General features: G+C 45.7%; 1 protein-coding gene across 5 annotated transcripts in view; it reads right to left on the minus strand.

The window, feature by feature from the left end:
- Positions 1 to 20546, minus strand: part of RALGAPA2 (Ral GTPase activating protein catalytic subunit alpha 2) — a 270985-nt gene that overhangs the window by 196802 nt on the left and 53637 nt on the right. For all 5 annotated transcript variants that reach the window (XM_052650406.1, XM_052650407.1, XM_052650409.1 and 2 more), the window contains exons 6-11: positions 19298 to 19475; positions 16558 to 16673; positions 12828 to 12966; positions 11955 to 12154; positions 5093 to 5323; positions 867 to 1034 (exon numbers count right to left, since the gene is read on the minus strand). In XM_052650406.1, the coding sequence (XP_052506366.1) occupies positions 867 to 1034; positions 5093 to 5323; positions 11955 to 12154; positions 12828 to 12966; positions 16558 to 16673; positions 19298 to 19475 (1032 nt within the window). The remainder of the gene's footprint in view (positions 1 to 866; positions 1035 to 5092; positions 5324 to 11954; positions 12155 to 12827; positions 12967 to 16557; positions 16674 to 19297; positions 19476 to 20546) is intronic.

Here is a 20546-nt window from a genome sequence, read left to right on the forward strand (position 1 = left end):
TTTTAATGTTTGGTGTTAATTGCCCTGACAACATTCACTTTTAGAAATAAATCTCAGACTAGATGTCAAAATAGCATGCCAGAAATCCATGTACAACCTAAGTTTCTTCTGTGCGTCAAGCAGAGGCCCACTCTGTTGTTTTGGATTTATCCCATCTGTATCTTTATCTAACATGGAATGAAAGGTCCACCTTGCCAGCACCCCTGGTGGCTAGGACACCACCTAGCCCTGCAACAAGGCTCCCAGTGGAGACTGCACATGGGGTTCATCCTTTCAAGCATGTCATGTTGGACTGTTGCCGGTATGGACTGCCATACAAGGAAAGTCTGCCAAAACGTTAGTTTAACAAATGTGTGCGTGTGTGCTCAGTCACTTCAGTCATATCTGATTCTTCGCAACCCCATGGACTGTAACCCTCCAGGCTCCTCTGGCCATGGGATTCACCAGGCAAGAATACTGGAGTGGGTTGCCGTGCCCTCCTCCAGGGGATCTCCCCAGTGCAGGGATTGAACCTGCATCTCTTACGCTTCCTCCATTGGCCAGTAGGTTCTTTACCACTAGCACCCCTTGGGAAGCCCAGCTTAGTGAATACTATTTATTTAAGCATATCAATAGTAAGGCAGTGACACTTTTAGTCTTCGACAGAGACATGCAAAAAGAAGCTGGTGTGCACACATGGCCGAGCCTGAGGTTAGGTGGTGGCGGAGGACCCTGGAGACAGCACGGAGGCAGCCTCCCTGAGAGCATCAGAGTTGACAACAAAGAAACAGTCTGCCTGTGTCACACTGACTATGGCCCCTGACTGAGCAGGAAGATTTGCTAAAATAAGATGCTGCCAACTCAGACAAGAAGTGATGAAAGATTACCTGCTTGTTATCAGTCTCTGAAAATCCTAATTTTTCAGCATCTTCTTGGGCAGCTTCTTTTATGTCTGGTTCCTCCATGAACACAGGTTTGTCCTGCAGGATCCACTTTCTGTACACTTGAACTACTTTTCTGGTTATGGCTATGTCACACGAAGGCAACAAAAATGCCTAAAATAAGAGAAACTCCCTTTAGCACAAGTTCACGTCACCAATGAGTCCAACAGACATTTCCATGTGCTATCACCAATTTCAGACTTTCTTTTGAAACAGACTACACAGGGCCAAATATTTTTGTGTACACCAAACTGGTGGGGGAAAAGGACAATTGTATAACTGGGCCAGAAAACAAAGTGCAATGTTAAAATAACTTCTATATTCCAAACAATTATTGCATAAAATAACCAAAATCCATACCAATGAATCAGCAACAGATGACGCAATAATACACGTAATAGTATAGCCAGTTGTCATGTCTCTTCCCGAGTTCACATTCAATGATATCATGTTGGTGACTTGAATCGGCCACAGTGGGAGCAGTGACACCACAGAGGTTGGCAAATTTAACTTTAACCAGGGCTTTTCTTTTCTTTGTGGTTTTTTTTTTTTTTTTGGCTTTCTCTTTCTCCCTTTTCCTTCCTTCCCTCCTTCTTCTCTCCCTCCCTTCCTTTTTTGAGAGTCAAAAACTGACCTCTGCTGCTACAACTGGCTGGTTGTAGCACTGTACACACTTTTGCAAACTTTTTCTTCTTGGCTGCATGGCACAGCTTGTGGGATCTTATTTCCCCAACCAAGGATCAAACCCATGTCCCCTACAGTGGAAGACCATTGGATCACCAGGGAACTGTGAACTTAACAAGATTAAAGAATCCCCTTACATATCTGCATATAAGAATCCTGATTTAATGTGATCAGAATCCAAATGTAGACAACTATGTAACTAAAATTCAATATCAAGGTATACAACATTACCTTTCTCCCAGAAAGCAAGTATTAATACAAATTCTTTCTGGAGGAAAACAAAATTATAGATCATAGTATCACCAAAATTATTCACATGGTCTAGTTAATATGATCTGCAGCATATTAACTAAAAAGTCAGAAGTATGCAAAAAGAAGTCAACATTAGCAAAACCACAATTAAAATAAATAATAATTTAAATATATAGGAGAGCTAAAGCATCAGAAAAAGATCCATGTGAAATTGAAAAATAAAATAAGCAAAATTAAAAATCCAGTGAAAATGGCTGACAATAGGCTGGATGTAGCTGAAGAGAAAACTGGAAGAAAAATCAGATGAAAATATCCAGAATGAAGCACACTGAGACAAGAAACACACTGGTTCCACTGTAAGACATGTAAGACAGAAAATGCAAGGAAAAGGTTATCTTTCTCAAGCCTGGAGATATAGAAGGAAAGAATTAGTAAAAAGTGGCAGAAACAATATTTGAAGAAAGAATTACTAAGAATTTTGCCAAAACTGATAAGACATATCAATTCACAGATTCAAGAATCACAAAGAAACACAAGCAGGATACTTGCAAAGTCTATTACACTAAGACGGCTGAGAACCAAAGACAACCTGAAAATCTTAAAAGGAGCCAGAGGGGAAAAGACACATTTCCGCCAAAAGAATAACCACAAGACTTGACATAACTTCTCAAAGAAACAATGAAAGCCAAGAAACAATGGAACAAAATAGTCAATGTGCAGAAAGAAAACAGCTGCCAAAGTAGAATTTGACATCCATAAAAATGTACTTCAGAAATAAAAGCAAAACAAAGACATTTTCAGGTAAGAGTCACCCAGCCCACAGTAGTCCTCATAGGTGTCTGTTCCACATCACGTGTCTGGACATCTGACCTGCCCCTTGCACTGTTCTCTGTTAAAAACACACCCACACACATATTAACTCCACACTGAGAATGTACACTTCTTGAATGAATGTATGTTTTTAAACTTTAATAGTTTAAAATAGTTCAGGCTTAGTCTCTAAATAATTTAAAATTGAAAAAGGAATTATTATGAAAGAAGTCACATTTTGTCTTGTGGAAAAAAAAAAAAAAATTCATCACTGACCAAGAGAGGGCAACAGAATGCAAAGTGAAAACCCAGGCCCCCTTTTCCCAAATGTCTCTATTTCAGTATTTTAACAATGCATAATAACCATATTTGAAATTTCACATAAAAGTTTCCAAATTAAATTTAAGAACAATTATAGAACGTAAATGTTTTTAAGTTTCATGACACAAAGATGTCTCATTACTTTAGTCATAAGTAGTCTGCAGTTAACCTCAATGACTCAAGCTACTTCAAAAGTGAATTTAGATTGAATTTGGGATTTTGATTAAATTGAGAACACACTATTTCCAGGGGTGGAATGCCAATAATGGGTGTGGATGAAACTATGTGTATGATAAATAAGTAAATACACAATACAGGTAAAACCACATCAATTTAGCACTTATCTCTAGTGCAATATTTAAAAGCTTTGTTGATGATATCTGATATTAAGTATTTGCACCCAAGGGTTTCAAACATTGCTATACATCATGATCAGCTGTGGAACTATGATACACAACCTAAATCCCGTCTGCCACTTGATTTTTGTGAATAAGGTTTTACAGGAACATGGGCTTGTTCCTGTACGAGCTTGTTCCATGCTATCCCTGGCTGCTTTCTCACTACAAAGCAGAGCTTCTGTGAACAAAGCCGAAGACGCTTACTATTCGGTCCTTTACTCTATTAAAATGTGCTGACCTCTGCTCTCAATCATATGCCTTCTGGGACTGGCCACGTCAATTTAGCTTGCCCCAAAGTTCTGTTATTTCAACATCTCGACCTCTGCTCCTTTCTTTCCTCTTAATCCCCTCCCTAGTCTCCTTTTTCCTCTTAGGCCATAAATACTCCTATCAGAGGTGCTGCAAGAGGCCTTTGCAGGCAAAGTCCAACTGTCTGCAGGAGCTTGCAGCCTGAGTGCCTTCAGCCACACAACAATTCTTGTATGCTCACATGCTGCCGGGGGTTCAGAAGCAGTTTTCCCCCTGCCTCCCTCTGGGCTTAAAATTTGCTATGGAAACAAAGGGTATTTGAGGGGATGATTTTGTTCAAATATAGAACTGTCCCACCCTGTGTAGGAATTTTCCAAAATCAAATCATGAAAACATTGTTGTTGTTCAGTCATGTCCAACTCTTTGGGGCCCCATGGACTGCAGGGCTCTCTGTCCTTCACTATCTCCCGGAGTTTGCTCAAACTCATGTCTATTGAGTCGATGATGTCATCTAACCATCTCATCTTCTGTCATCCCCTTCTCCTCCCGCCTTCAATCTTTCCCAGCATCAGGGTCTTTTCCAGTGAGTCGGCTCTTCACATCAGGTGGCCAAAATATTGGAGCTTCAGCATCAGTCCTTCCAATGAATATTCAGGGTTGATTTCCTTGTTTTTTGGTTTGATTTTACTGGTTTGATCTCCTTGCAGTCCAAGGGACTCTCAAGAGTCTTCTCCAGCACCACAATTCGAAAGCATCTCGTCACTCAGCCTTCTTTATGATCCAACTCTCACATCCGTACATGACTATTGAAGAAATCATAGCTTCGACTGACTATACGGACCTTTGTTGGCAAAGTGATGTCTCTGCTTCTTAATATGCGATCTAGGTTTGTCATAGCTTTTCTTCCAAGGAGCAAGCGTCTTTTAATTTCATGACTGCAGTCACCAACTGCAATGGTTTTGGAGCCCAAAATAATAGTCTGTCACTGTTTCCATTGTTTCCCCATCTATTTGCCATGAAGTGATGGGACCGGATTCCAGGATCTTAGTATTTTGAATGTGGAGCTTTAAGCCAGCTTTTCCACTCTTCTCTTTCACCTTCATCAAGAGGCTCTTAAGTCCCTTTTCACTTTCTACCATTAGGGTGGTGTCATCTGCATATCTGAGGTTATTAATATTTCTCCCGGAAATCTTGAAAACAACATTAAAAATGACCAAAATGCTCAAATTCCAACCCTCCATATGAGACCTTAAAAGTGGGATGAAAGAAATCATTATGGAGTTGTGTAACTCAGCCCAACTTGTCAATTGTATTCCTTGGAGTGTTATGAGTAACAGAACAAAGAAACCTCTTCAGCTTTGCAACCTGCCCCTGCACACCCCCCACCCCCTACCCCTCCCCCAAACACACAAGTGCGCGCAGATACACACAGACACACTCGCATGCGCACGCTCTCACCTGGCGGAACACCTCGTTCACGAAGTTGACATAGCCGCGAGTGGACAGCAGGATGCGCTGGACCATGTCGTAAACCTCACGATGCTCCTCCTCAATGCTGCACAGGCTGCAACTGCTGAGCCGGCGCTCGGACAGCGTGCTCCCATCCGCGCGGCCTCGGTCCTGCTCCGCCGCCCCAACAGCTTCTGGCTCCGGCGCCCGCTCCGGCACTGCAGTGCCTCCCCCGACGGTCTGCAAGAAAGGGCCCCCCTCCTGAGCGATCCTCCAAGACACAGGGCCAGGCTGAAGGCTCGCCTTGTTTTCGGGGAACTCCGGGTATGGTGTGCTCATTTCCCCCAGAATTAAAGATCTCCTCCCAACACAACATACGTGAAATTTTGCTTCATTTTAGTAAATTACACTATTATTCTTTTGTGTCAAAAATATGTAACCCAAATACCACTAAAATTCTACCAACTGTGAATATTTTTTACAAGAAGTGACAAGAAACAAGTAGTACAAAATTATTATTTCAGCAACTACCAAGGAGAGTTTAAAAACAAAGAGGATATTCAAATAGTAAACTCTAGAGAAAATGAGTAGACAATTATATTGATAGCAATTTTTCTCCTCATGCCTGGGCTATTAAGCTTGTGTGGTTTATCAAAGGCCCTGCCACACTGTGCAGCAAGCAACTCTATAGAAATTATTTCATCTTTTTGATGTGTCAACCCATAGAAAATAAAAATTTGCATAGAAAAATAAAAATTTCCTCATTTTTACTGATATACATATATTTTTGATCTGTAAAGCATGGTGGCTGGATTAAGTCTAATGTCTCTTATGGATCAATAACCTGTGACTTTTTGATCAATAACTTTCATTTCCCCCACAGGCTAAAAAAAAATAATAATTACACACATCCTTACCAAGCAAATTAAAAACAGCCACAAATTCTCTGACATACTTTCTGCAGAGACGGGAAGGCTGTGTCCCCTCGATCCCCATGGGCTGGAGGGCTGAGTTAGCCAGCAGAGGGGAAGGGTGGAGGGGACCCAGGAGGCTGAGGGCTCCCATGTAGCATCTCGGGGAACATTTGCTCTCGGAGCCCTGAGCGGCCAGGAAAGAAGTCCGACTGCCTTGCAAGAGGGGTTATATAGAAAGGGAGGCCCAGCGGAGCCCAACCTGGCCCCCTGCCCTCACCGGAGTAGCAGGCTCTGAAGTCATTCCGGACCCTCCTGACCAACCAGCCACCAGCTGAAGACCACCACCCACTGACTTCAGCTAACATCACATGAAGCCCCAGAATTGTCCAACCAAATCTCAAATTTCTGACCCAAAAAGGGAAATAAATAATATGGTGAAAGGGTTGTTTGAAGCCACAAGTTTTGAGGTCATTAGATAACAGAATCTATGACAATTAGAGAACAAAATAATGTACTAAAAAATTACATTCAAAGGCACCAAATTGTTTTTAAAAACTAAGCTCCATGATCCAAATAGAACATAATGATAACACTGATGAATATCCCACGATGCCATTAACTGAAAACTACTTCTCTTGAAAAAACAATGCTTTTCCCAGCCTCCTCTAGCCCATACCAGCAAAATGCTGCTTTCCAAAAAAAAATCTGCACGTTGTTAAGACATTTATAATGATGGTAAGTGATGAGAGTGAAAACAAACTAGTAATTCAAGGCTATTTGTTTCTTGCCTCTTTCATGAAGATCAACAGTAAAAGCCTGAATAAAAGTTAACTACAGAGAGAGGTCCATTTTCTGCCCACTACAATCCAGCTGGAATTTTCAGTTATTGTTTAATATTAGTTGATTCCAGTGGTAAATGCAAAGATGATTTTTGCTTCTTTGGCATATGATGGAAGGCTTAATCAGTGAAACAGTCATATGGTCTGCTTGGACCAGGCCTGTGCCGCCAGGGTTCAGGAAAATGCAAGATACAGGCTGCCACTCAATCTTTCCCCTCCCCACCCTGGTTTCCTCTCAACCCACAGTTCATTCGGAGAGTTGCTCACCCTCAGGGTCAGAATAGACAAGGACACCCACAATGCAGGTATGAAATGAGGATGCAGTTGCCATCCTGCTGGTGAAAACTGATGCCACTCAATTCCCCATCACAGTTGGCCCACCTGGCTGAGGGCAGCCCACTCCTGCCTTGGTAAAAACAAGAACACAGAGCACCAGCATGTGGCCGTCAACAGACAGGTGGGTCTGCATGATACACAGACTCCCACAGGGGTGTCAATTTATGTGATTCATTTTTTTAACTGTTCACCCCATGAGATACAAGTTTCGGGAAACCCACAGCCCATGAATCATTATGGAAGGGCCGGGTCAGACTTCAAGCAGCACTTTAACAATGTAACTAAAGATAAAGAGTTAGCATACAAATAAGTATGATCAACTGTCTTAGCATCTCAAACTTTTTCTTTTTCATTCCCTGATAAACTTCTTTGGGTTTATTTTAATTAATTAATTTTTATTTTTATCGTGTCCGATCTTTGTTGCTATGCACTGGCTTTCTCTAGTTGTGGCGACCAGGAGCTACTCTTTGTTGTGGTGGGTGGGCTTCTCATTGTGGGGGCTTCTCTTGTTGCAGAGCATGGGCTCTAGGGCCTGTGAGCTTCAACAGTTGAGGGCTCAGTAGCTGTGGCTTCTGGACTCTAGAGCCTGGGCTCAGTAGTAGTGGTACTCAGGCTTAGTTACTCTGAGGCATGTGGGATCTTCCCAGACCAGGGATCGAACCCATGTCCCTTGCACTGGCAGGCAGATTTCTATCCACTGTACCACCAAGGAAATTCTCCTTTTAATGTTTTGGTGTTTAATTAATGTGCTGCTGAAATTTTAAAATTACTACTCTGCTTTCACTAATGTAGGCTGAAGCACTTCTATCTCACACTAACATGATACACCAAAGAATAAACAATAGTTCACTGGAAACACTTCTGGCTGAGGTGACACAGCAAGACGTTCAGATTTGAGGGGGATCAGTGGTCATGGCTGCCAGCGTGGCATGGGACTTCAGGGCAATCGTATTCTCTCTCTCCCATGAATCATGCCACCAAACAAGAACATTGGTCAAACCAGATTCTCCGAGGGGTAAGTGAGTTAGTCCCTTCCCTCTCCAGTGAAAAATACTGTCAAGGATATTAGTTTCTGATCAAAAGGAAGTAAATTCACTTTGGGGGGAAAAACACACACACACAAAAACATCTCATACATGACTTTTAATGTAGTAGTAGTGGAAAGTGTGAACCCTATTTGGAAGCAGAATTTAAAATACTGTTTTAAAGGGATTTGATAACAGCAGTCAGTATATTCTTTGAAAAGAAGTTCTCGATCAGCTCACTGAGACAGTGATGTTCACTTTACATAGGTAAAATTACATGAAACTTGAAATTCCAAACAAATATTTTCAGGAGATAAATACAATTATAGGTGCTTTTATTCCTTCAATTCCATTTCCAGAATTTAATATTCAGTTGTTTACACTGCTTTCTCTCCTGTATAATGTAAATGAGGAGTGGAACACATGGCAGACGCACATGAGAAGAGACGGAAGCACAGCAGTAAGGCAGAGATGAGGACACGGGAGACAGGTAGGCTGAATAATGACCACCCTCCCCAAGATGTCCACACCCAAGTGCCTGGAACCCAGGACTGTGCTGCCTTCCATGGCAGAAGGGACTGAGCAGATTGACTAAATTCGAGATGTTGAGATGGGGAGGGTACCCTGGATTACCTCAGTAGACCCACGGTAACCACAGGATCCATAAGGAGGCAGGAGGTGCAGACACAGAGAAGATGATGCACAGATGGAAACAGACGCAGAAATGATGTGATGAGGAGCCACAGGGCAGGGGACACAGGCAGCCTGTGGAGGCCAGACAGGGAAGACACTGACCCTCCCGTAGAGCATCTGACACCCTGACTTTAGCCACTGAGACCAATTTGGGCCCTCTGACTTCCTGAGTTGTAAGAAAATGCATTTGTGGAAATTAGCTACAGTGGCAGGAGGAAACTGACACAACAACTGACTGTGAAGTGTATGAGCAATCTGGACCACGGCAGTGGCCACGTCAGGGCATGGCCGTGTGCAGGGCACAGGAGCCGTGGACCTGCGTGGTGCCTGCTCTTATCCCTTTCCCCCTTACAGAACCCCTAGATCTCTGCCCCCACCCCCACCCTACCCTGGTCTGCAGCCGCACCTGCCTCAGGGGAAGCTGACCCGCCCCTAACACCAGGGGAGCCTTCTGCTTCCTGGAAGCTGGTCACCACCACCCCCACCCAGAGGTGTTCACAGCTCCAGACCGGAGTTAATCAGCGCCTTGCTCTTTCCTAACAGCACGCAGGTAACCTAAATTGTTCTGCTCACACAAAAGGGAAGGGCTCTGTGTTTCTGGATTGTCTCAATACGTGAACTAAGGAGGGCCCCAGCTGCTGCTGCTAACATAAGGGAGGAACCAGAGGGAAAGGGCAGAGGAGAGAAACAGGGCACATGTGGCCACAGCTACGGCTGCAGCAGCCTCGTCTCCAGCTGCTCTTTGGATAAGACAATCTGAACTCTGGCGCCTTTTTTTCTGTTAGGGTGATAAAACCCTCCTAACAGATTCTGGAGGTCAGAACCTTGTGACACTTTAGCTACAGAGTAAAAGGAAATGACTCACAAGTGTGAAGAGTCAACAGGGGAAAAATTAGAACCTGGAAGTGGTGGTTAATATGCCAGTTGTGGGACTTCTCATAATCCAAATGTATTTTTTTAGGAAGGAGCAACTTATTTTCAATAAACACAGGTGATAGTTTTCTGAAACTCTGAAACTGGGAGGGGGAGAAAGGTTACATCCTTTCTCTGATAGTGTTTTGAACTGCCTGAACGACCACATTAGACGCCATGAATGAAAAGTTTATCAGAGTGTCACTGAATTTCTTACGTTTCCTACAAATTTTTGTCTACTTGAGATTTTCCGATTTTGTCTACCTGATAGGTGAAAAAAGGGCTCTCATAGCTGCTCAGAACTAACTGTGTTTCCCTGACTGCTGGGGAGGTCCGGGGCCATGCTTATTTCCTCTTCTATGACCTGCCTTTCACCTCCTTCATTCATTTTTCAATCAGCTGTTTGTCTTCACGTCTATTCATAGGTGCCCTTCATACAGCAGAGATATGAACACTCTAACAACCATATAATACGACAAACGCTCTCCACAGTCTGTTGCTTGGGCCTAGCTTTATGTTATCTTTTGACAAATAAATCTTTTTCCTGTTTTTCAAAATAAAGTCGAACCTCATTTAGTCTTTGGTTTGCGGGTTTCATCTCTACCGAAGGTGGTCTACCACTTCCCAAGTTTATACATTTCCCCTAGATTTTTTCCTAAATTCTTGATCACTTTGTTTTTATACTTAGACTTTAAATCAACTTAGGCCTTAAACCAATGTGACTGTGTGCTGATGTACATGATATGAAGTGAGATTTTGAGAAAGGGACAAACAGACAGGTTGCTCTGGCTTCCAGGGCTGTAGATTAGATTAGGTATTCGGTGCTAATCTCAGCGTCATTCCTTTGACATAGCTGCGGTTTCTGTTTGGAAGTCTGTATCATTTTCCCTTTAACCCCTGACGGTCAAATGTCTGTTTAGTTTGGTGTCTGTTTTGCTAATTCTTCCTGGGGCTCACAGGCCCTTTCAGTTTAAGGCACGACTTTTTTTCTTAGCTCAGGTAAGCTCTCCTTACTCTTGGTTTAATTGTTATGCCCTGTTCTTCTTTCCTTCTGCCCTCACAGTGTCTGCAAAGTAGGTCTGCACCTACAGTCTTATCTATTAATAATAGTTTCTGAGTTCCACCTCTAATTTTTTTTAATCAATGTTGTGCAACAGTTCTTCAGAAAACCAATTTTGTCCTCAGCAGTGACTAATACCATCTTGAGTTTACCTACTAAATTTGTCAATTGAGAAATTAAAGTTGTTTTTTTTTTAACTTTTAGCAAGTCTTTTGTGTCTCTTATTATGGACCCTGTGCTCTGGACCCGCAGGGTGCTCCACCATGAGGGGACTGAGGACTCCTCGGCAAGGGCATGGGTGGTGCACCCTCCAGCCTGGGACGGACGTCACACGTCTGGGAACTGCAGGGCATCGGCCAGCCTGCACCAACTGGACCACACTTCCTGGCTCTGTCCTTGGAGCCAATAAATCAGAGCACACAAAACCATGACTCCTCCAAGCAACGGCCACTCTGACTTTACAAGGTGTCCTGCTCTGCCCGCACAAAAGCCCGAAGACCTGTCACCTGCCAGGAAAGCCCCATGCATCTGACCAAGGCCAGGGAGAGAGCGAGGCCCCACAGGCCCCACGTGAGAAGAGGGCTTCACCCAGGCCTCAGAAAGCACTCCCTTCTGTTCCGGGGACCCCATCATGGCTCAACAACCTCCTGAAATCCAGAGGGGCTGACCCACCCCTTCCCCGAGAGCCCAGGGGGCACCTGGCAGGCTCAGGTGACCTCTCCGTGACCACCTCATGATTGCTGGGAACCTTCCCTGGACTGGAATGAGCAAGGCCAGGGAGGCCCTCTGTCTCGCGCTCAGAGGTCACTGGGGCCTGAGTGAAGGAGGGGAGGTGGGAGGGAGCCAGGAGCATACACGTCAGCCACCTGCTCAAAAGGTCACAAGGCTGCCTCGTCACGGCAAGGCCAAGAGAGCCCAGCAAGTGCTAACTTACGCTTCCTCTGAAACCTCAGCATCACAGAGGGTGGAGCCAGTGAAACCGAGTCCCCTTAGCCAACAATGAGAGCCAACAGCCTTGACAGTCCATTACTTTGGTGTTAGTAGGGCTTAAGACACCAGAATTAAAAGGTAAAAAAGTGATGAATGACATACCTGAATGATTTTAGGCAATACATCAACTCCATTCTTAGTGTTCTGTGTTGCAGTTAGATACTTTTTTTCCAAAAAGAAAGTCACCATCCACTTAATGAAGACGACACGAGCTGCCATGTATGGGATCTTTGTGCTATAAATGCTCTCATTGTCTCGAGTGGTCGTGATATACACAGGCTTTGGTCTCAGGTGGGGGATGTCTGCAGGACAAGAGAACACATGATCAGGTTAGCGAATCTTTTCTTTTCTTTTTTAATGTGGACCATTTCTAAAGTCTTTATGGAATCTGTTACAATATTGCTTCTGCTCTATGTTTCGGTTTTTTAGCCATGAGGCATGTGGGATATTAGTTCCTCATCCAGGGATTGAACCTGCACCCTCCACATTGGAAGGTGAGATCCTAACCACTGAACCACAGGGGAGTCCCCGGGTTCATGACTCTTAACATCATATAACCCCTAAGAATGTTTCCATTTCTAATTAAATAAACATATATCTGGTTGCTTAAATGCTGCTGTTTAGTTGCTGAGTTGTGTCTGCCTCTTTTGTGACCCCACAGACTGCAGCCCACTAGGCTTCTCTGTCCATGGGAATTCTCCAGGCACGAATACTGGAGTGGGCTGCCATGCCTTCCTCCAGGGGATCTTCCCGACCCCAGGGATCAATATACCATGATCCGTATCAAAATTACTCCTGAGTTACAGGACCCACAGATGGCCTTTATTGCTCAGGACTCAGGCAAATCTCAGTCTATACAAATCATTTATTAAGAAATTGGAAAACTCTTACAACAAAGTGACCACTAAATATGAAAAAAAAATTTATTTTACTTAATCATTGTAAGAGACCGCACACACAGCTATCAGTACTCACCCAGCACAGGCTTATAGATGTTGGTTAACTTGGTAAACGAGGGAAACAGATGAGGAAGGTAATACTTTCGAAACAACGTAAACAGAAATTTAAACCCAGTCTCCTGATTCTCCTTATGCTTCCACTCCAAGCTTGCAGCCTTCAGATAATAGTAATGGCGGGGGCGGGGGCGGGGGGCCGGGGCGGGGGGCGGGGAGAACATACATATAGTTACACTTCACATTAATGAATATCAACTGAAATGCTGATACACTGTTAAAACCCCTATCCTAAATGAAACACCTGACAAATAGCATTGACCATCATGTAATAACATCTTAAAACTGAAACGATTCTAAGAATGAATACTTCAAAGCAAAACAGTAACTACATAAAAAACAGCATTTTTACTGGATATTCAAGAAAGAAAAAAATCAAAGCTTATGGTATCTTTTAAACTCGCCCCACTACATCATTCCTGTACTTTTTTTCTCCATGTTCCTTGTGATGATTTAACACTCTTTATGCCCTTAAAATGTTTATCCAGAAGTAATCAGGTGCTTTTTTTTTAATGCAAAAGAGGCCATTTATAATACACCAGAATTAAAGAAACAGTCTCTTGCAAGAATTTCATACCATGTTACCTACATGAAAAAAAAATCATTATCAAAACACAAAACTACAGAATCTTGCAAAGGGCACAAAAAAGCAATCCAAAGGCTACATGTGTAACTGAATCACTGCTCTATGCACCTGAAACTGACATGACATTGTAAATCAACTATTTTTCAATTAAAAAAACAACACAATCTGCAGGCTGGGATAAGCCATTAAGTTTAAAGCTCCCATGTCTGAAGACACTGCTGCTGCTGCTGCGTCACTTCAGTCGTTTCCAACTCTGTGCGACCCCATAGATGGCAGCCTACCAGGCTCCCCTGTCCCTGGGATCCTCCAGGCAAGAATACTGCAGTGGGCTGCCATTTCCTTCTCCAATGCATGAAAGTGAAAAGTGAAAGTGAAGTCGCTCAGTCATGTCTGACTCCTAGCGACCCCACTACTTCCCTGTCAAATAGCCAGCTCTGTGTAGGCCCGGTGGGAACGTTGCAAACACTTCCCCTGCAGGGAGCGGCCCACACAGGCCAGGAACCCAGACAGGTGATTGAGAGCTGTCTCCTACCACCTAGGGAAACGTGGTGTGAACAGGCCCTTTGAGAGTGCCTACTGGTGGCTGTCATGCTTGTGAGACCACCGAGCTCCAGGCAAAGCATCCCAACATCCTCCTGACGAGCCCACCTGGAGCACCTGCAGTCCAGGGTCGAGGGGCCCGGTGTCCATCACCTGTCAGAATCCCTCCAAGTATGGCAAGGAGGAAGCTCTGCTCCAAGGACCCACTTTCCCAATAGACCAGGGAAGGAGGGGCAAGTGGACACTGCATACAACACACAGCAGAGAGGGCTCACCGCCACCCTCTACCAGTCCTCCTCTGCTGGGATCCGGGGTGTTACAGGATCAGCGTGCCACACAGCTCATTAGTGACACGTCTGGAATGAAACCCAAGTCTCCCAGCACACCCGGGTTTTGGCTACTCTGCTGTTTTTCTGCAACAGATAGAAGGCCAGACCCGACCACTCCTGGATAGATGGGGCTGAGATGTGGGCAGCAGGGGCCCACAAGGCCAGGACGCAGAGCTTTCCAGGGTTGAGAGGACCCAGGCTGGCACTCAGGATGCGAGAATCCTGAGCCTGTGGTGCTGCTAGAGGAACTGGGGAGAGAAGAGCAGATGGGGTCACCCTAAGGGACACGGGGCGCAGAGGGGGCAAAGGAAATGCAGCCTTCAGAGAAAACTGGAAAAGAGGGGTGTGGGGGGTTATCCCAGGAGGAGAGACCCTGAGGAAGGAGGGGTCCCCTCGAGTCGTCCAGAGGTCCAGGATGGCCAACACTCACGTCCTTCTCTGGACCTGACACACCAGACTCTGCTCACCCTGGGCCCCCGATTTCATGGTGACAAGACAAAAAAGGCAGGTGACAGTGGGTGTCATGGGCCCACTGGGTGAGGAACTGGATGGGCAGAGGTTACACATCAACTGAAGCTGAAGCTCCAATACTTTGGCCACTTGGTGCAAAGAGCTGACTCACTGGAAAAGACCTGATGCTGGGAAAGACTGAGGGCAAGAGAGAAGGGGGTGACAGAGGATGAGATGATTGCATGGCATCACCAACTCAATGGACATGAGTTTGAGCAAGTTCTGGGAGTTGGGGATGGACAGGGAGGCCTGGCGTGCTGCAGTCCACGGGGCCACAAAGAGTCAGACACAACTTAGTGACTGAACAACAACACACCAGGTTGTGAGAGGAAGGACGGAGCCTGAACGTACGCCCTGGAGAAGCTCAGGGACCAGGGATGTGTTCGCTGAGAGGACAGAAACAGTAGCATTTCCCAAACCACATCGACGTCCAGAAATACTGACTGAGAGACACAAATTCCCTGGTGAAATCAGAAGTGAATGATTTGTTAAGAGAAAGGATCATCTGACATAAAAGAAGCCGTGCAGGATGAGATAATCCACGGGTCTCCTTCAGGCCCCTGCCCTCTGCCCATCACTCTGGACCTGCCCGGTCAGCCCCGGGGCCAGCTCCTCCGCCATCCAGCCTCCACAGCACAGAGAATGAGGCAGCAGAAGAGCAAACAGGCAGAAGCAGAGACACAGGGAGATAACAGACACTGCTACACTGGTCTCTGCCCCCAGCTCCTGGCACAGAGGCCCTAGCTCCCTGCTCACTTCTTCGTGACCAGAGCCCCTTCGTGAAGGGGCTCCCGGATGGGGCTGGTCACCAGCAGGACCAAGCCACGGCTGGAAGCTCGGAATTTCCAGTTGTCTCCCTGCCGCCTGCACCACTGTTTCAAGAGGAGGGAGGGGCTGGGAATGGAGTTGGTAACTGATCATCTCTCCTGCGAAGAAGCCACCACAAAAATCCCAACAGCCCCGGGTTTCGGGGAGTGTGCGGGTTGAACACATGGACACTGCGGGAGGGTGACGCACCCCCGTCCACAGCGACAGAAGCCCCCGCACTCAGGACCCCCACCCCAGACCTCACGCCCTGTGTGTTTTCATCCCGCCGTCACCTGTGTCCTCTGCCACACCCTTTCCTAAATGGGCAACTGTGAACCAATGCTTCCCCCAGTTCCGTGAGCTACTCTAAAATTCACCGAACCTGAGAAAGGACTCACGGGACCCTCTGATTTGTAGCCAAACTGGATGGAAGCTGCAGACAACCTGGGGACCGGCTACCTGTGACTGGCACTGAGTGGGAGTGGGAGGGATACAGGCCAGAGAACTTTCCTGTGAGATCTGAGACCACCTCAGGTAGGCAGGGTTGGGAGTGAGTGAAACTGTGACACTGGTATTGCAGAGAATGACTTGGTGATTCAGATCCCCACGCATTTGTTAAGCAGTGTCATATATGAGGTGAATAATATGAGATTGTATGAAAGTAAAGGAGGCAGATGGAGGACGGAACTGCTTCCTTCACACACACACACACACACACACACAGTAGCAGGCAGGCCTGGTCTTTGCTGTAGCATCCTAGCATACATTCTACATTTAGTGAAATATCGCATAATATCACCAAGAAAATACAAAAGTAAAAAATACGGACAAACAGGAAGAAAAGAGGCAGTGTTTCTCTAGTTTCTCATACTTCCCTAGTGAGGGTATGAACACTGAATCATCCATGGTTCTGCTCATACCTGAGTAACCATGTATTTCAACAGTACTTGAAGAAAAAAGCACGTTTGGTCCTCGGCGACCTTCTCCCCTGATACGGCTGGCAGCAGTGGAGTGATTTCTTCTGGATGGATCTTCGCTGCAGAGTGGGAAACAAGGAAAGCTCCTTCACCAAAGTTAAATTTCAAACAGGGCTTTAAAAATGGCCTCTATTAAAATTCACATGCCTATATGGACTACAGACAAATGGTACTGATTAACCTATTTGCAAGGCCTGAATAGATGCAGATGTAGAGAAAGGACAGGCGGACGTGGGGGAAGGAGAAGGTGGGACCAGCTAAGAGAGCAGGGCTGACATAGTTATGCTACCTTGCGTAAAATAGGTAGGTAGTGGGATGCTGCTGTAAAGCACGGGGAGCTCAGCTTGGTGCTCTGACATGACCAAGGGGGGTGGGGTGGGGGGTGGAGTGGGAGAGAGGCTCAAAAGGGAGGGGATATATGTATACGTGTAGCTGATGCATGTTGTTGTATGGCAGAAACCAATACAACATTGTAAAGCAATTATCCTCCAATTAAAAAAAATTTTTTAAGTGCCTCACTTTGCTGTATGGCAGAAACTAGCACAACATTGTAAATCAACTATATTCCAATAAAAATTTTAAAAGGTAAAGCAACATAAAATAACCAAATACAATACATGTACCAAGCACTGGAACTGCTCACACCGCAGGTCAGGCCACGTGACCAGGGGACAGAGGCCCACAAAGCCACCTCCCTCACTGGACCATTCCTCACCCTGCACCTTGTGCTCTGACCAGCCCAAGGTCAAATACCTGGCACTAGGCAATACAGTGATCCGCAGTGACAAATCAGCGGCCCTAATGGGCAAGTTCCTTGAAAACTCCCTGGGCTTAAAAGATGCTATTAATAGTCCCATGAGGCCACCACTGCTCTTCCATGAAAACTGCATGAAATACACACCTGGTGACAAAGAGCCTGGAGCATCAGGGACTTCCCTGGGGGCCCGGTAGTTAAGAATCTGCCTTCCAATGCAGGGAACATGGGTTCAGCCCCTGGTTGGGGAGGAAAGATCACACATGCCATGGGGCAACTAAGCCCAAGCAATGCAACTACTGAGCCCAAGTGCTGCAATGGAGAGAGTGCATGCCAAAACGGAGATGCCACGTGCCACAAATAAGATCCTATGCAGCTGGACCATAAAGAAAGCTAAGCACTGAGGGACTGATGCTTTTGAACTGTGGTGTTGGAGAAGACTCTTGAGAGTTCCTTGGACTGCAAGGAGATCAGTCCTGAACATTCATTGGAAGGACTGATGCTGAAGCTGAAGCCCCATTACTTTGGCCACTTGATGCGAAGAGCCAACTCACTGGAAAAGACCCTGATGCTGGGAACGATTGAAGGCAGAAGAAGGGGACGACAGAGGATGAGATGGTTGCATGGCATCACTGACTCGATAGACATGAGTCTGAGCAAACTCCAAGGACAGGGAAGCCTGGCGTGCTGCAGTCCATGGGGTTGCAGAGTCGAGCACGACTTCATCAATTGAATAACAATAACAACCCAAATAAATAAACATTTTTTAAAAAAGAACCAGGGGAGCAAATGAACTAACAAAACAATCGCTGTACGGAAAACAGGCAGCAGTTTGGGATGCAGATTTAAATCTCATGAACAGCAACAAAAGCACTTGCTCCAGCCAGACACACCATGTGTCTCTGCTCCTGCCAACAGCTGTCCCCTCCCTTCCCCTCCAGTTTCCTCCACTCCAGTAAATCTCTCCTGGCATCATTTCATATAAAACAGGCTCCAGTTCTGTCAGTTCAAATGTCTGTAAAACAGGAGTATGCAGATGATGCCACTCTAATGGCAGAAAGCGAATAAGAACTAAAGGGCCTCTAAATGAGGGTGAACAGGGAGAGTGAAAAAGCTGGCTTAAAGCTTGATATTCAAAATACTAAGATCCTGGAATCCGGTGCCATCACTTCATGGCAAATAGATGGGGAAAAAATGGAAACAGTGGCAGAGTTTATCTTCTTGGGCTCCAAAATCACTGCGGAGAGTGGCTGCCGCCACAAAATTAAAGACACTTGCTCTTTGGAAGAAAAGCTATGACAAACCTAGATGGCATATTAAAAAGGAGAGACATCACTTCGCTGACAAAGGTCTGTATAGTCAAAGCTATGGCTTTCCCAGTAGTCATGTATGGATGTGAGAGTTGGACCATATAGAAGGCTGAGCACCGAAGAATTCATGCTTTCGAACTGTGGTGCTAGAGAAGACTTTTGAGGGTCCCTTGGACTGCAAGGAGATCAAACCAGTCAGTCCTAAAGGAAATCAACCCTGAATATTCACTGAAAGAACTGATGCTGAAGCTGAAACTCCAATACTTCGGCCACCTGATTCAAAGAGCTGACTCACTGGAAAAGACCCTGATGCTGGGAAAGACTGAGGGCAGAAGGAAAAGAGGGCGACAGAGGATGAGATGGTTGGACGGCATCATAGACTCAACAGACATGAGTCTGAGCAAACTCAGGGAGATAGTGAAGGACAGGGAAGCCTGGCATGCTGTAGTCCTTGGGGTCGCAAAGAGTTGGACAGGACTTAGAGACCGAACAATAACAATTCCTCTTCAGAATCCATCCATGAAACCGTGGTTTCTGTTAGGAAAAGGACAGAATGAAGGATTCCTTATTGCAATGTGGAGGGTAGTTTCCGCCTGTTGGATGGGCCAGCATCACTCACCATCAGCCACGCTGGGCCCAGGGTTGATGAGCGTGTCCAGTGTACAGGGCCCCCTGGACGACATGATGGCAGGGAATCCCGGCACCAGGCTAGCAAAAATCAGCACCTGCTCTTCTGCACAGTTCGTCTGAAGTGCTTGAAGCCACAGAAGAAACAGCCGGATTCCTTCACATCTTATCTAAAAACAAACCCAAAGGCAGCAAAATGAAACATGCAGTCATACTTGTATAAATGTACTATAGTGCAGCATGGGTTCTGAGGATAGATCTAGAAGCTCAAAGCATCACTGAAGTCCTGCACCAAGTCCTTCCCTGCGTGACCAGCAAGCAAGGACACTGCAGCCCAGCACGAGAGCCGGAGGGGCTGGGCTCCAGTGCAGCCTCAGCTACTTTCTAGCTGAGCTGTGAGTGTGGAGGACCACTTCACTTCCCCATGCCTCACCTCCCCAGCGGTGAAGCAGGGGTGATAACAAAGTATATCACCAAGTGCTCGTATACGGTGAAGTGGATTGGAACTGCCTGGCTCACAGTAACTGCTACCCAAGCATTTCCTAGTAGTTGCATTTTATTCTTTACAGCAGTGGTGCCCAGATCATCAACGCTTGATTACTCATGAAAACCACACAAAGAGAATCTTGCTCCAGATTTATACCGTGCTCTGGATGGAACCTGTCAGGTCACTACATTATACACAGGTACCATGTTCTTGAAAATCAGAACACTTAGAGCTAAAAGGGCCCCACGGACCTGGCTGAGGGGGACAGGCAGCCTCTGGCTTCCCTATCCTATTCTCCCGATGCCTTCCCCTGGCTCCAAATAGTCAGCATCACCCATAGCAAAACATCAATACAGGCAGATGTGACCTTTTTCCTTCTCTGCACTTAAAACTTTCAGCTTCATCCCATTCCTAGAATTCATAAGCACAGGTAACTCCATCTTTATATCCCTAAATGGCTGGAAAGGTGATGTCAATAAAAGAAATTAAATAAGCAAAAGAGATGGAAAAAAAAATATCAGATGCAGCTGAAAGATGTAGTGAGCTCCGAAAGCCGGCAACTGAGGGGCTGCCTGGTGCCTTTTCAGTGACACCAAAATGGTGCTAATTTCTAAAGAGCCAGGGTTCAAACCAGGCCCCGGGTCTGCAGGAAAGTAAGAGGGGAGGAGAGATGGAAAGAAGGGAGGAAGGGAAGGAGAGGAGGGAAGGAAGGGGGAGAGGGGATGGATGGAATGAAAGGGAGGGAGGAGGGACA

The sequence above is a fragment of the Budorcas taxicolor genome, chromosome 13, assembly GCF_023091745.1.
Source record: "Budorcas taxicolor isolate Tak-1 chromosome 13, Takin1.1, whole genome shotgun sequence".
In the NCBI taxonomy this organism is placed as follows: Eukaryota; Metazoa; Chordata; class Mammalia; order Artiodactyla; family Bovidae; genus Budorcas; species Budorcas taxicolor.